General features: G+C 48.0%; 1 protein-coding gene across 1 annotated transcript; it reads left to right on the plus strand.

Moving 5' to 3' along the window:
* Nucleotides 1-4,614: 4,614 nt before the first annotated feature.
* LOC102923042 (2'-5'-oligoadenylate synthase 1A-like) lies at nucleotides 4,615-14,732 on the plus strand. Its single transcript, XM_076561082.1, has 6 exons — nucleotides 4,615-4,816; nucleotides 5,867-6,155; nucleotides 9,291-9,475; nucleotides 12,388-12,620; nucleotides 13,257-13,410; nucleotides 14,658-14,732. Exons 1-6 carry the CDS (start codon nucleotides 4,634-4,636, stop codon nucleotides 14,694-14,696), a joined length of 1,083 nt encoding a protein of 360 aa, XP_076417197.1. The 5' UTR covers nucleotides 4,615-4,633; the 3' UTR covers nucleotides 14,697-14,732.
* The last annotated feature ends 347 nt before the right edge of the window (nucleotides 14,733-15,079 follow it).

Below are 15,079 nucleotides of genomic sequence, written 5' to 3' on the forward strand. Positions count from 1 at the left end.
AAAAAAAGGGTCAGTGAGAAGGCTCAGGGGGTATGGGTGTTGACAAGCCTGATGGCCTGAGTTTGATCCTGGGACCCACATGGTGGAAGGAGGGAGAGCCAATGCCTACAAGTTGTCCACTTGTGGGGGACCAGCCCCCACCTTTTCCCCCAGGGTACTCTTGAGGAGTGAGGGATAAAAGCTATTTAGATGGAAATATAGAGTGTAGAGAGACATAGAAACACAGGATTGCCCTGGGAGGGCCTGGATCCTTATCCACCAGCCCCTTCTGTCTCTTCTAAAGGGCTTTTTAAAGGAATGCCAGGGGTTGGAGCAAAAGACCTCCCCCTAGCATAACCAAGTGCAAGCACTTAATAACCATGCACATGTTCAGTCCATCACCTTATGCAGTTCTGCTGGGTAAAGCAAGCTCAGATCTCACTAGGAAACCTCTGTGGGCTCCCACATCCCCTGGCCCCCCATATCCATCACACACACATGAAGTAAATGTAACAGAATATTCTCAAGTATAATTAGCTTGGCCCTCGCCCAGGTCTGCTCAGGGCCCTCAACTGGTCTCTTGTCCTCCTATTTGGCACCCCTTTACAGGCCCTTAGCCCTGTCTGTGGTTCCCTCAGGCATGATCAGGGTCCACCAGGAAGTGTCCTTTGCCAACCATGCCTGAACACTGTACTCTTTGCTATGAGCCTCTGACCTTGAATGACACAGACATAGACAGCTTCCTGCTTCTACTTCTTTAAAAAGAAGATCCCTTACAGCCACCTATGGCTCACGGCCATAACCATGAGCAGAGCCAATTTTCCAATTACTTCCTCAGTCTCCAGTTCCTTGCTCTCTGCAGTGATTCCAACAGTAATTTGGTGTGTGTGTGTGTGTGTGTGTGTGTGTGTGTGTGTGTGTGTACACACACGCGCGCACGCTTGTCTTTCTGTTTTATGAGACAGGATCTCATCATGTAGCCCAGGCTGGCCTCAAACTCTTCATCTCTTGTGTTGGACTCCCAGGACTTGGGATCACAAATGTGGACCACCCTGCCATGATGAACATCCACTCCTGCTGGGCAGGGAGACTTTGGCATGGAGACAGGCTTGTCCTTCCTGGTGATATGTCCTGGGTATAAGTCAACATTCTACATTATTGGAGATTGGCAATTGACTGATAATGCAGGTGGTCACAGCTGGGCAGAGTGGCACATCCCTGTGACCTCAGTACAAGTTCATGTCTATCCTGGGCAACATAGTGAGATCCCTCATTAAATAAATATGAACCCCTCATCCTTTATGATGGACAGATGGGGTGGGGGCTGCAAGGTGCCGGTGGCCATGTCAGAGGGGGCAGCAGATGGCAGCTGACTTCAGATCGTCAGCCCACCGGGAGGTGAATCCCTGATGGGTGAATCTCAGATAGGTATGGCCCGGAGACCACAGACTCCAGAATGTCTTCAGCTTCTGCTGTGCCTTCACATGCTTGCTGCTGCCATCTTTCTCTGGTATCTGGCATGGTGTGGATGGGTGTGGGGAGATCCCCACTGCCTGTAAGGTAGTGTGTTTATCTCATGGAAGCATCCCGTTCTGCTGGGCACTTTGACCTGTGGATTATTATGAAGATGATTTCTTCCTAACTGTTGACAGCTGCTGGCAGCAATGGCTTTACCAGAACCTGTGGGAGTATACAGTAGGTGACAACTAGTGTTCAACAGGTCAACCCACCAGGTGAATGACTCTCTGATGGTGCCCCGCTTGGCAAAGCCATGGGGTTACCAACTGTAAATGACCAGTTGCTTCTGTCTGTATTTTCTCTCATGTGCCACTACATTCCTTCCCTAAAAACAGCTAAGTATGTTTTCCCTCTGCTTGTGTATTTATCTCATGTAATTATTCTATCTATTGGGCACACATACAGCTGTGGAGGGTCAAGAAGATGATTTTTGCTTAAGCCATATAATTTTGATGAATAGAAATCAGACTATGATATTTTCCATTATTCAGACTGACATAGGAAAGGAATAGTATTCTCAGTCACAAAGACAGCTAATTTTAGACTTCAGAACAAATTCAATGCAAACTGATTGCCCCTGGACAAGAATTCACAATGACAAATTTCCAGGTGTTTATTGCTGATTCAAGGTCAGATTTGAAGCAACTTTGGTAGATATAACCCCCTGCAGTAATGGACTTTCTATGTGTACTCCCTACCAATCAAGGTTCAGCTAACTAACTGTTTGTTGTTTAAGTCCTGAATTTCAATGTCATTCTCTGCCTGGGAGAGAGTTACGTGCATGGTGAAGCATTACTCACTGACTGGTTAGTGTGACATCTCTGGCCTAAGAGAAACTGTGTGATACATCCCGTGTTATGAGAATGGGTCGAGCCCTGAAAATGTAACGCATAATTGTCCAGAGTTGGCTGTTGAAGGTGTTTATGTGCTGAGTGCGGGATGTAGCTGAATGGGCAGAGAGAGAGAGAAGAAGTGTGAGAGAGTGAATGAGTAAAGAGTGAGTGAATGATGTAGAAGTGTGTGTGTGTGTGTGTGTGTGTGTGTGTGTGTGTGTGTGTGAAAGAAAGAGCTGTGTGAGAGAGTGTACACAGGTGTGTGAGTGTAGGTGAGCAAAGGGGGTGGGAGAGAGATGTAGCTAGGTAGAAGAGAGCGTTAGAGAGATTTTCAGGTAGAAAATTTTCAAGATACAGTAGTAAAAAAAAAATTTACCCTCAGAACATGTGAGATTTTTTCTAATGACCCTTAGAGGCAGAGAAAAATTTTTCCTAAGTCCTTGATATCTGAGGCATTTCTTTTTGCTACCCTGGAGCAGTTGTGGGAGCTGGCCTCCCAGACTGTGTTACCTAAGCAGCACTGTCTCGCTGATAACAATAATGATAGTTTAAATAGAGTTTTAATGATAAAAAAAGAAAACAAGAAAGTGTCACACCGCTAGGATACATGAGTTTCTATTGAGGAGCTGTATAGACTGTGGCTTAGGTTAATGATTAAGAAAAACAACTGAGTCCCAGTAGCCCACCTAGTTGAAATTCTTCTAAAGTTGGGAGATGTGTTTGCAGGTTTCAGAGTGCATGGTAACGGAAACAAAGCTTTGAAAATAACTTAAAGTTAGACTAAGATGTTTCTGTTAAATACCTTTGAGGTGAAAAACCCAACAAGACAATCTAAAGTTTTAGAAAGGCACAGAGTTGAGTGAGGAACTCATTAAGGTCAGGGAACAAGGACAGAGCAGCCCAATTATCATTGGCTGATGTGCCTTTCTTGCTAGGATTGGTTGATGGCCAAAGGTGATGATTAATTCCTTATGCCCATTCCTGCCCTTGATCTCCTGATATAAAAAACTATTGATGAGTGGGTATGCACCCTAAAGATTTAAAGTAGAGCTGATTGTTTTTCATATAAAAAAGTTTAGATTTGTGATTCCTTTAAGATTCCTTATAAGATTACCTTTCAAGATAAGTAATAAAGTGATTGTCCTTTCTTTATAACTGCAAAACACAGCCTCCCAGTTTAAAAAAAAAAAAAACTGATTGAGAAGAATACCTTGCTGAACCACATGGTTAATCTAAAACAAATTGCTTGGGTGGGAATGTATGCGTGTTCTTGGGATAATTTGTTATTCACCTATAATACATAAAATGTTTAATCACGTAAGGGATATGGAAAACATGCTGTTTTTTTTTTTACTTGTATTCATTGTAATCATTCACTTGAAACACATAATGTAACTACATTGTGGGTTTTTTATTTATTTATTTTTTATTTTATTGCCTGAAAGATTTGGCTGGGGTATATAAGCTGTCAGGGAAAGAATAAAGATAGAGTTAAAATGAGTTAGAAGGAAAATATCAGGATTGGGAGAGTTAGAAGGAAAACATCAAGAGAGACAGAAGGGACATTTCTGGGTAGAGATAAGAATAGAGAATGGAGAATCCAAAGGAAGAATAAAGAAAAGGTCTGAAGGAAACCATCAAGGGAGTGTGTGAGTGTCTTTTCCCTTAATCCCTTCAGATAGCAAAGTCATAGTACACACCGACTCTGTGGATTCCCTTTGAGCCCTGCACTGCTGGAGGCTGGTCCCCCAGACAGCGAAAGGAGGGCAGTGAAACTATTGTGAATGATGGCTTGGATGGGTGTGCACCTCAGAACACAGGGAACAGTGAGACATGAAGCCTGACATTCAAGCTAGCCCTAGCCTGGGCAGACAGCTCATTATCATGACCCAGTATGGACCAGTCACCTGCCACACACCCACCACAGCCGTGGTGGGACTGGATGCCAGCCATCTTCTGGGTGTTTCTCACTTGCTCTTCACGTTTTAGCGACGTGTGTGTATTGGTGTTAAATGTCTAGGAGGCTGTAAAACTATTTTTCTTCAGTAACAGTAGAAGGCCAAGAAAGAAAGAACAAGAAACAACGTGTTTGAAATGCTTGCTGCAGGATGAGGGTTTGGGAATCCAAAGAAATGCCCTGCTCGTAAACACCAGAGTGTCATGGAGCCCGGGAGCCATAGACCTCAGATGCAGAAGTGTGATTGTATAGCCCCGCCCTTCCCGGGAAAGAAACTAGCTAGAGAGATAAAGGGCAGCTGGCCCCAGAGACAGTGCTGCAGTCAGCAAGCACTCCTGGCCCCAGCATGGAGCAGGGACTCGGCAGCATCCCGGCCAGGGAGCTGGACAAGTTCATAGAGGACAACCTCCTTCCCAACATCAGATTCCGTGCTGAGGTCAATGCAGCCATCGACATCATATGTGCATTCCTGAAGGGGAGATGCTTCCGAGACGGCAGGCACGATGTGAGGGTCTCCAAGGTGGTGAAGGTGAGCCCCCCTCAGCCTGAGCTGACCGGATGGGGAGGGAGAGGACCCTCAGGAGCCAGGCTGCAGCCCTGAGTGGGGGTGGGTTACCTACCTTCCCTGGGTTCTCATGGGCACCCAGCTGTGGCACAGAGTAGAGAACAGAACAGCGCCCCCACCTGCTGGATGACTGGACTGATGGAACCTCACTGTCCAGGTTTCCCATCTGTGAAATGGGACAACATGACAACAGTACCTCACTCCCAGTCACTGTGACGGCCGCTGAAATGTCAGTTTGTAACGCCAGCTCCACTCTGTGGGGTGTGCAGTGTGTTAGTGAGTGTGTGCAGCATTTTATTTAGGGAGGCTCTCTGCAGTATTGCTTGTTATTTTTTTTCTCAAAATTTTTCGCTTTGTGAACTCAATTTTAATAATTTTAAATTTAATTCTGTGACTTCTTAATATTGTTATAGGCTATCTTCATGCAAGTATCTGGTGCACTTTTAGCGTATTCCCCTTTAATAGTCTGCTAATATCATGACAACAGTTTTGTACATTTGTGTTAATTTATTCAGCAGTCTCCTCCTCCCCGCTACCATCCCCCTCTCTTGTACCCCATCACCCCTGATTTCATGTCACGTGTGTGCAGTTAGATCTGGATTCCACATGAGAAAAAAATGTGCTATTTTGTCTCCCCTCATTACCCTTCCTTGCTCCTCACTTCCTTTAGATCCCTCCCTTACCTCTTTTCAGTCTCCCTCCTAACACACACACACACACACACACACACACACACACACACACACACACACAAATATATATAGATTCCACAGATAAACATGGATGTCTGTCATTCTGAGTCTGGCTTGTCTCTCATACCACGAGGAGATACAAAACCATCTGTTTTCCTACATTGATCCCGATTTCACTCTTCAGGGCTGACTACTACTCCACTGTGCATGTGCCGGCTTTCCCTATCCATCACCCTGGGTGGTGGACCCCTAGGCTGTTGAGGATCTGGACTCCTGGGCAAGGCTCTGTCTGCCTGTGGTCAGTCTCATTCTTGTCTTTCAGGGCGGCTCCTTTGGAAAAGGCATTGAACTGAAGGGCAGGTCGGACGCCGACCTGGTGGTGTTCCTTACCAATCTCACCAGCTTTGAGGATCAGTTAAAGCGACAGGGAGAGTTCATCCAGGAAATTAAGGAACAGCTGCGCACGTTACAGAAAGAGAAAAAGCTTCAGCTGGAGTTTGAGATGCCGGATGAACGATGGCCCAACTCCCTGGCGCTCAGCTTCAGGCTGAGATCTCCTGAGCTCCAGCAGGAGGTGGAGTTTGATGTGCTGCCGGCCTATGATGTCCTGGGTAAGCCAGTCAGAGCCTCAGCCGGCCCTTCTGTGTGCCTTCTTCTTCTCTTCTAATTCTTTCTGTGTGTGAGTGTGTGTGTGTGTATGAGTGTGTATGAGTATGTATGTGTATATGTGTGTGAGTGTGATGTGGGTTTATTGTGTGTGTATGTGTGTGCATGTATGTGTGTGAGAGTGTGATTATGAACTGTAGCTAACACAGCTCAGGAGTCATCCATCTTTTTTGAGACCTGGTCTCTCCACAGCCTGGAATTCCACAATTAATCCTGGCTGACCGGGCAGAGCCCCGGAATCCTCTTGTCTCCCCTCCCCAGTGCTGGGATTACAATCCTAAGTCACCACTCCCAGCTTCTCCCTGAGTCCTGGGCTTCCAACATGGGTCCTCACGCTTCTGTGACAGCATGTTACTCACTGACCATCTCCTCAGCCCACACCTTCTATTCCTGAACTGAAAACCCTTATCAATTAAGAAATTCAGCCAAACAGAGTATCTCTTTAAAGCTGAGCTGGGAAGGACAGACTTTAGAATTTGGGAGTGGGAGTGAGAATCCATCAGAGAAGGACATTAAGTAGCAAGCTGACTCAGTGAGGGGATGAAGGCACCTTAGATGCCCCCTCGGCTCACCAGCGATATTCAAGGCCAGGTGTGGATTTTGTCTTTCTAAACATGAGACAGCAGAGAACTCAAAGAATATTAATAACTGATGCATCTCACCCAAAGAATAGGAAACCTCAGACCTGTTCATAGGCCTGGGTGCCTGTGGGAGAGTTTGTGCAGGATGCAGAATTTTCCTGAAGCTGTCTGCCTAAGGAAAACAGGAAACAGAGCCACACCACAATCCCAACCAATTGCACACCTGTTAAATCATTAATCATTAAATGAAACTCTATGTAAAGATCTCACACAGGCCTGACACACAGTGTGTCTCCAAAATTACCAAAAATTGCCCAACTCTACCCAAAGACAACCAGGAACACCCCCTGAAAGCACAGTGGGGGGCTCAGCACCCCTGAAGGCCACTGTGAGAACTGCTGTTATTAACTTAGGGACAAGGCCACTGCCCTTGGCTTAGGAGAGCCATGGACACAGTGCAGAGTCTCAGGCAGCAGGGAATGAGAGGCCAGCCTGGGAGCAGGAGCAGGGCAGCATGCTGTGGGAAGCTGCAGGGGCTTAGAACCCTGTGAGTGGAGGGGCCAGAGGGGGTGACCCAGAAATGAGCTGGGAGGGCAGCTCCCCAGAAGCCTGTCTTGGTCATGGACTTCCCCGACCTCAGCAGCTTTCCAGTGGGGAAGCAGTGTCGTCTCAGAAGGACGGTCTGGGAAATGATAGTGTGGGGGACAGCCCAAGAGAGAACCCCAGCCACAACCTTACTCACGATGACTTAGCCAACAGGCCCTATCGTGTGCTGGGCCCAGAAATTGAAAATAAGCACATGAGGGAGGAACCCTCTTGTGTCACTGTATGACTGGGTGTGTCCCCAACTCCATCAGTAGGTGATTTTGCCCTGTGTCAGCATCAAAGCCTGATGGTATGGCCTGCTGCAACCATGGCTACACACCTGCACACACATAAGACACAGCCTGCTGTCTGCAGGCTGTACATACACATCCACACAGAGACACACACCCACATCTATTCCATAGCCTGATGCCCATCCACTTTACAAGTGTGGGATGGCCACACCACACACACACACACACACACACACACACACACACACACACACACACACACACACACAGAGAGAGAGAGAGGGGGGCGGAGAGAGGAAGAGAGAGTCAATTCCTGTTGCTCTCAGGACCTAGAAAAACAAAATCACATGATATTAAGTTAGACATGACGGAAAATCATGCACTGAAAACACACAGTGGCTGGGGAGGCAGCTCAGTGGATAAGGGTGATTGCTACACAATTGTGAGGACCTGAGTTCAAATCCCCAACACCCACCTGAACAGAAAGGGCCATGCATTGGCCTCTAACCCAGGCTGTACATGGCCAGAGACAGGAGAATCTCTGTGGACCTGCTGGATGCCAGCCAAGCTCCTCATTCACAGAGAGACCCTGCCTCTGAGGGAGAAGGAGACAAATAATGAAGAGAGAGATAAATGAAAAAGAAAAAAGAAATAAAAGGAAAGGAAAGGACATGACTGCTCGTAGGTATGGTGGAAGCGAAAGGTTATTGCAGATATGTGGGCGAGCATAGGGAGAGACATCTGGGAGAGTCCAGACTGAGCTGGACAGAGGGAGAAGGGGAAGGAGAGGGGAGAAGGGAAGGGAGATGGGAGAAGGGGAGGGAGAGGGGAGAGAGGTAGGAACCAGGTGCAGCAGCCATGAGGGCAAAGATACAAAAGGGGCAAAGGGGCGGGTGACCAAAACAGTTGGATTATACAGGGAAGAGCAGCCCAGCCCTCTGGGCTGGAGAGTTCAGGGTAGGGGGTGGGGTATGCCAGCCAGGAGTGTCCTGTAACAGGTAAGGACTAAGGGATGCTGGGAGAACCTGGCTATTGGGTTCACTCTGGTATGTTAAATAAGCACCTCAGTCCTGGGTTTAAAAATTAACAGGAGATGCCTTATGTCCTCCTCTGGGCTCTGTACATATGTGTGTACCTCCTCACAAACTCACAACACAATACAAACCCAAAATAGGGCAGAGACTCCATAAGCAGGAGACACATGATAACAAACACAGCAGACTGATCCATGGTAAACTCTGACCCAAGCAGGAGTGTTCACACACACACACACACACACACACACACACACACACACACACACACACAGCTGTGCAGAAGATAGAAGACATTGGACACCAGAGCATGGTTGGCCATCATTAGATGACCCTGCAGCTCTCTCGTGTGTGACCTCAGTGTGCTGCTTCCTCCCACCACTGTCTCAGGCCTGTGAGGAAGGCACTGTACTAGGACCAGTTGGGGGCAGGGACTTTCCAGGTCCACATGGTGTTTGCAGTCCTGAGGTGTGGTGGGACACATGGATGTATGGGGAGTGAGGCTTGCTGTGGTAAAACTCTGCTCTATTCCCTGAACCCCACAGGCTGTGAGCTTGTCACCCCACATAGACCAAAGACCCTCAGAGAAGGGCTGGAGTGTTAACTGAGCGAAGTCTCTTTTATAGGTCCTGGCACAAACAACCACAGACCTGACCCACAAATCTATGCCTGCCTCATCACTGAGTGCACCTCCCTGGGGCTGGATGGCAAGTTCTCCACCTGCTTCACAGAGCTCCAGAGAAACTTCCTGAAGGATCGGCCACCCAAGCTGAAGAGTCTCATCCGCCTGGTCAAGCACTGGTACCAGCTGGTATGGCATCTGACCCGTCTGCCGTGAGCCCCGTCTATACAGGGGGTGGATACAGCCAGAGAAAAGAAGGAGTGTTCTAGTTTGCTTTCTATGGACATGGTATCTTTATCACATGACCAAAAGTCCCTTGGGAAGGAAAGGTCTTAGTATGTTACACATCCCAGTCACAGTCCATCACTGAGGGAAGTCGGGGCAGTAGCAGAAGCAGAGACCATGGAGGAATTCTGCTCACTGGCTTGCTCTCCATGGCTCACTCAGCTTGCTTTATTATGCAACCAATGGCAAATTGCCCAGGCGTGGCACTAGACACATCAATCAAAAAAAAAAAAAAACCACCTCAAAGATAACCCATATCAAGTATGATAGAGACATTGTCTTGATTAAGGTTCTTTCCTACTAGATGAACCTATCTGATGTCCACATGACAAAAACTAACCTTCACAAAAAAGCCCCTTTCAGTTTGATACTCAGACACACCACATTAAACCATAACCTTTCCTTTCTTGCTTATCCCTAAGCTCTCATGTCAATATTACATCATAAAAACAATATAGCTTTAAAAATTCCAATCATTATTTTCTTTAATTTCTTTTTTTTTTTTTTTTTTTTTTGGTTTTTTCGAGACAGGGTTTCTCTGTGTAGCTTTGCGCCTTTCCTGGAGCTCACTTGGTAGCCCAGGCTGGCCTCGAACTCACAGAGATCCGCCTGACTCTGCCTCCCAAGTGCTGGGATTAAAGGCGTGCGCCACCAACGCCCGGCTTATTTTCTTTAATTTCTAACACTTGAAAAGATTGGTCTATTAACTGTGGAAAACTATAAAGTTAAAAATACAATTTAAACACTTTCTTAGTAAACAAGTGAAGAACCAGGGCACAGTCACAGTCAGATCAAACAAAACCAATGTCCAACAGTGTAATATCTCAGGGTCTGATGTCTGGGACTCACCATTTTCTGAGCTCCAAAGGGCCTGGCCTTTGTTCTTCTCGTCTCTGCCATCCACAGCACACAGCTGGTCTCACAGGCTCAGGCCAGCTCTCTTCACATGTTCTGCTCTCCTTGGCAATGGTCTCATGCTCAGGGGACCTTCAGTGTTTGAGGGGGTTCTCCACTACAGTTGAGGCTGCACTTTCTCCAATGGCCTCTCCTGGCCTCTCAGTGCCAGGCCTCAGTTGTTCTCCATGACCCCTTCAATCCTGCAGCCTTAGAAGGACAAAAATAGAACCACCTGGGAGGCCTTTCTACATTACATTTCTACATAGCTTCTGTGTGTGACCATGAGGAAACTCTTTCCAGAAGACTTGGCCTCCATGGTACAGGTCTATTCTTACTCAAAGCTGATTTCTAGCCCCAGCTGATAAGAAACCACTGATCTTTAATGCAAAGATCTCACAAGACAGCCAGATAATCTTTGCTTCCCTCTGAAACATCACACACTATTCTCCATTATCTGCCTCTCTACATTCATATCTTCCAAGTTTCCACAAATGTCTCATTAGACTTTGAGCTTTTCCAACCCAAAGTTCCAAAATCCTTCCACTATCCTCCCAAAAGAGCAACATGGCGGGAGTGTCCCAGCAGTAGTCCACTCTCTAGGACCAATGTCTGTCCTGTTGCTGTGGTAAAGATGATGGTGGAAAGCAGTTTAGAGAGGAAGGGGACTGTCTGGCTTACACTTCCACATCACACTCCATCACTGAGGGAAGTTGAGGCAGGAACCGGAGGCAGGAACTGAGGCAGGGGTCATGGAGGAACTCTGCTTCTGCTTGATAACCCTGGGCTGCTCATCTCGATTTTTTTTTTCACTTAACTCATGACCACCTGCTCAAGGGTGACATCACCAACAATGTGAGTCCATCTTCTCAAGATGACTCTAGCTTGTGTGAGGTTTGCAAAAAGAAAAAAAATGGCAGAAGAGGTGAGAAAATAGAAAATGCAGAAAGAAGACAAGGGAAAGAAAGCAGAGGGGAGGGGATGAGGGAGAAGAGAGAGGTGAGGGGAGACAGCAAGGGAAGGTGATGCCGTAGGAGGGAGAAGGAGGGGAACTGGGAGGAAAGAGGACTTTCTCTGTTTGTTCTATTGATTTCTTCTGGTCTGCTTTCCAGTCAACTAACTCTCTCTTCACCCATGTCTAATCCATTGTTCCCTGGCTGCTGCTTCATGTGTCTCTCTGGAATTTGGCTTCCTTCTTTGGCTAATCCTGTCACTTTCTCTGGTCATTTTTACAGTCCTTTGAAGCTATTTAAATGGGTAATTTCTCATTATTTCTGGGTCCCTTAAAATGTGTGTGTGGTGTTTGTGTATACCTGTTTCAGGGAGCGCACAGGTACATGTTTATACATCTGTGTATAAGCCTGCAGAGGCCAGAGAGTGATGTCATGTCCTCAGTCACTCTACACCTTGTATATCCAGGCAGGGTCTCACTCTTGAACCCAGAGCATGCCGAAGTAGCAGATCTCAACAGTCATATGGTCCTGGGGAGCCTCCCTGTTGACCACCCCCCCCATGCTGGGATTATGAGTCAGCTTTTTCACCAGCCTGACATTCACATGCATGTTGGGGATCTGAACTCCAGTTCTCACCCTTGCACAGAAAGAGAGGCACTTTTCCCACTGAGACATCTCCCCAGGCTTCACAGTTATTCCAGATCCTGTGTTAAACCTTCAATAGTGAGCATCATTCCTTTCCCATCCCCACCCTCAATCCCTGGCTGTCACTCACAGTCTGATGATTCCTATTGTGCCTGCTCATTCTTTGTGGACCACACAGTTGTCTCCATCTCAACCAGGTAGACTGAATCTAAAGGACACCTGTAATGACAACATCAGGTGGCAGCTGCTTTGACCCTGTGAGAAGTGGTCCCCACACAGCAGCTGATGTGACAGCCCCTTTTTTCATTGCCTTTCTCTTCTCAGTGTGAGGAGAAGCTGAGGATGCCGCTGCCCCCCCAGTATGCCCTGGAGCTGCTCACAGTCTATGCCTGGGAATGTGGGAGTAGAGTCCCTGAGTTCAACACAGCCCAGGGCTTCCGGACAGTTTTGGAACTGGTCACCAACTATAGGCAGCTTCGAATCTACTGGAGAATATATTATGACTTTCCAGACCGGGAGGTCTCCAAATGCCTGCTCAGACAGCTCAGAAAAGACAGGTAGTCTGTCCCCATGTGGCTCAGCTCCCCACAGGGTGGACCAGGCTGCAGAAGTGCAGGAATGGGGAGATGGGATTCTGTGTCCATGAGCATCTCCTGTCCTGTCACTGTGCTGGGCTCTGTCCTGCTGTCAGCTGATTGACATGAGGACCTCCACCAGTCTTGGGAGGCGGGGGTGGGCTCTCCTGTCTATAGATCAAGAGACCTTGTCCAGACACAGCAGAGGGAGGTGATGTCCATGAAGCAGGAACTGAGATGTTCTAGCTATAACAGTATCATAAGCACTGCTAGGCATAGAACAAATTAACTGTAAACAATACAGTAAAATTGTCACCAGAGGAAAGGACCTGTCTTGATCCTGTGTTGTCTTCAGCCTTCACACCCCATCTTTTGAGACTGGCTGGCTCAGCTCTCCACATCACACAGGTCAGAGAGGCTGAAGGACCGGCCCCAGGACACACAGCTACTAAAGGGTAGAGGACTGGAACCCAGGCCTTCCAAGTCATGGGCAAGTGGCCATCCAGGGTTGCTCTATGCATGGGGCAGGGTTCAGGACAAACTTTGGATGGGGTGCTCTGCTGGGTTCCTGGGACACTGGGCAGATGGTCAATTCCCTCTCTGAATGTTGCTCTGCAGGCCTGTGATCCTGGACCCTGCTGACCCAACAAGGAATGTGGCTGGTGGGAACCCGGAGGGCTGGTGGCTGCTGGCAGAAGAAGCTGCGGCCTGGCTGAAGTACCCATGCTGTAGGAATTATGATCAGTCTCATGTGCGCTCCTGGAATGTGTTGGTGAGACCCTGTCATTACGCTGTCACTTTGCACACAGCTTTGGTCACTCCATCTCTTTGGAGAATACTCTCACAAAGATGTGATCTTTAGCTACAGGACTCCACACTCCTAGGAAAGTCAGCTGCTTCCCTGTTTTCCAGCCATTTTAGCAGCATTCAGAGATGTCACAGGCTGGCAAGATGGCCCAGTGGGTAAAGCATGTGCTGCCAACACTGGTGACCTGGGCTTGATCCCTAGAACCCTAAGGTAGAAGAAGAGACTGACTCCTCCAAGTTTTCCTGTGACATTCACCTCTTTGCTATTTCACAAGTGGACATGCACACACACACACACACACACACACACACACACAGAAACTCACACGCACACACACTTGCACCCTCACACATGCTCTCACTCACACAAGCTCTAACTCTCAAGCACATTCACACTCGCTCATACACACCTTCACACAGACACACTTTCAAGCTCCTACACTCATGCTCACACACATATACTCATAGTCACACACACACACACACACACACACACACACACACAGACACAGGTGCACCCACATACTGACACACATACACATAGAGAGTGTGGAAAGGAGGTTTTCAGAGCTGAAGGCACTGGCTCAGGGATGCTCAGCTAAGAAGTGATGGGGTTGGGATTCCCGTGGACTCTGAAGACAGTGCTCAGGTCCAGGAAACAGCCTATCTTTCCTGCTTCATTGTCATGTGGTCAATGGGACTCCAGGGGCGGGGAGTGGGGGTGTCTGTCACAGCCAAAGAGGTGCAGAGGGACCTGCGTTTGGACCTTTCTCTTCCTGGGGCAGGGGACTCTCTGATGTTATGGAACCAATGATGCCGTGCTTGGCCTCAGGATGGAGCTTACCATGGGTGTGGTTACATTGGAACCAAACATCAGAAGGGCAGGGAGGAAGTGAGAGGGGACATAGGACAGAGGCAGCTGGGGCTGCCCTGGCCGTTAGTGCTGTCCCGCATCAGACAGGTGGCGAGGCCCTCGCTCCCATTTGACAGATCTGTTACTGAATGAGGGGACCTCAGGAAGGGCTCCATGGACCCTCAGTAGGCTGAACCCCAAAGAAGTCCTGATGGCCATCTTGCCAACATGGGGATGTGCTGTCCCTTCTTCTGAGGGGCTCCAGGTGGCCAGTTATGGTGACCACCCTGAGGGCTGATATACATCCCTTCCAGTTAGAAATGAGGGCTCCTAACATGATTGTATGTTTTCTATTACAGGCAGAGGATGAAGAGCCTCATGATTGTGTCCTTCTATGAGCACAGCAGCACCAGCCCAGCAGGCTCTGGAGTCAGAATGTGTTCCTCTGCTGCAGGCCTTGACCAGGGAGGGCAGGATTCTGTGCAAGGCCCTGGTGAGGGAGTCTCCAACCTGGGGTCAGACTTCAGGCTTCTGACCCCAGCCAGCCCATCTGTAGATGTAACTGTCTTGTTAAATAAGAAACACAGAGCCAATGCAGAGATGAAAGCCCAAGAGGTCAGAGCAATAGCTAAGAGCTAAAAACCTTACCCTTCACTGCCACTGCTATCTTCCTCAGCAAGAGACCTACTTCCTGTGTGTTTGTCCTTTTTGTGCCTTTCCTGGCACTCACTCTGTAGCCCAGGCTGGCCTCAAACTCACAGATATCCACCTGCCTCTGCCT

The sequence above is a fragment of the Peromyscus maniculatus genome, chromosome 23 (assembly GCF_049852395.1).
Source record: "Peromyscus maniculatus bairdii isolate BWxNUB_F1_BW_parent chromosome 23, HU_Pman_BW_mat_3.1, whole genome shotgun sequence".
In the NCBI taxonomy this organism is placed as follows: Eukaryota; Metazoa; Chordata; class Mammalia; order Rodentia; family Cricetidae; genus Peromyscus; species Peromyscus maniculatus.

Bases quoted from the DNA above. Each gene is read 5' to 3' on its own strand.
- LOC102923042 (XM_076561082.1), top strand. From the start codon at position 4,634: ATGGAGCAGGGACTCGGCAGCATCCCGGCCAGGGAGCTGGACAAGTTC. The intron at 4,817-5,866 runs GTGAGCCCCCCT...CTTGTCTTTCAG, and splicing joins GGGTCTCCAAGGTGGTGAAG to GGCGGCTCCTTTGGAAAAGG. The intron at 13,411-14,657 runs GTGAGACCCTGT...TTTCTATTACAG, and splicing joins TGCGCTCCTGGAATGTGTTG to GCAGAGGATGAAGAGCCTCA.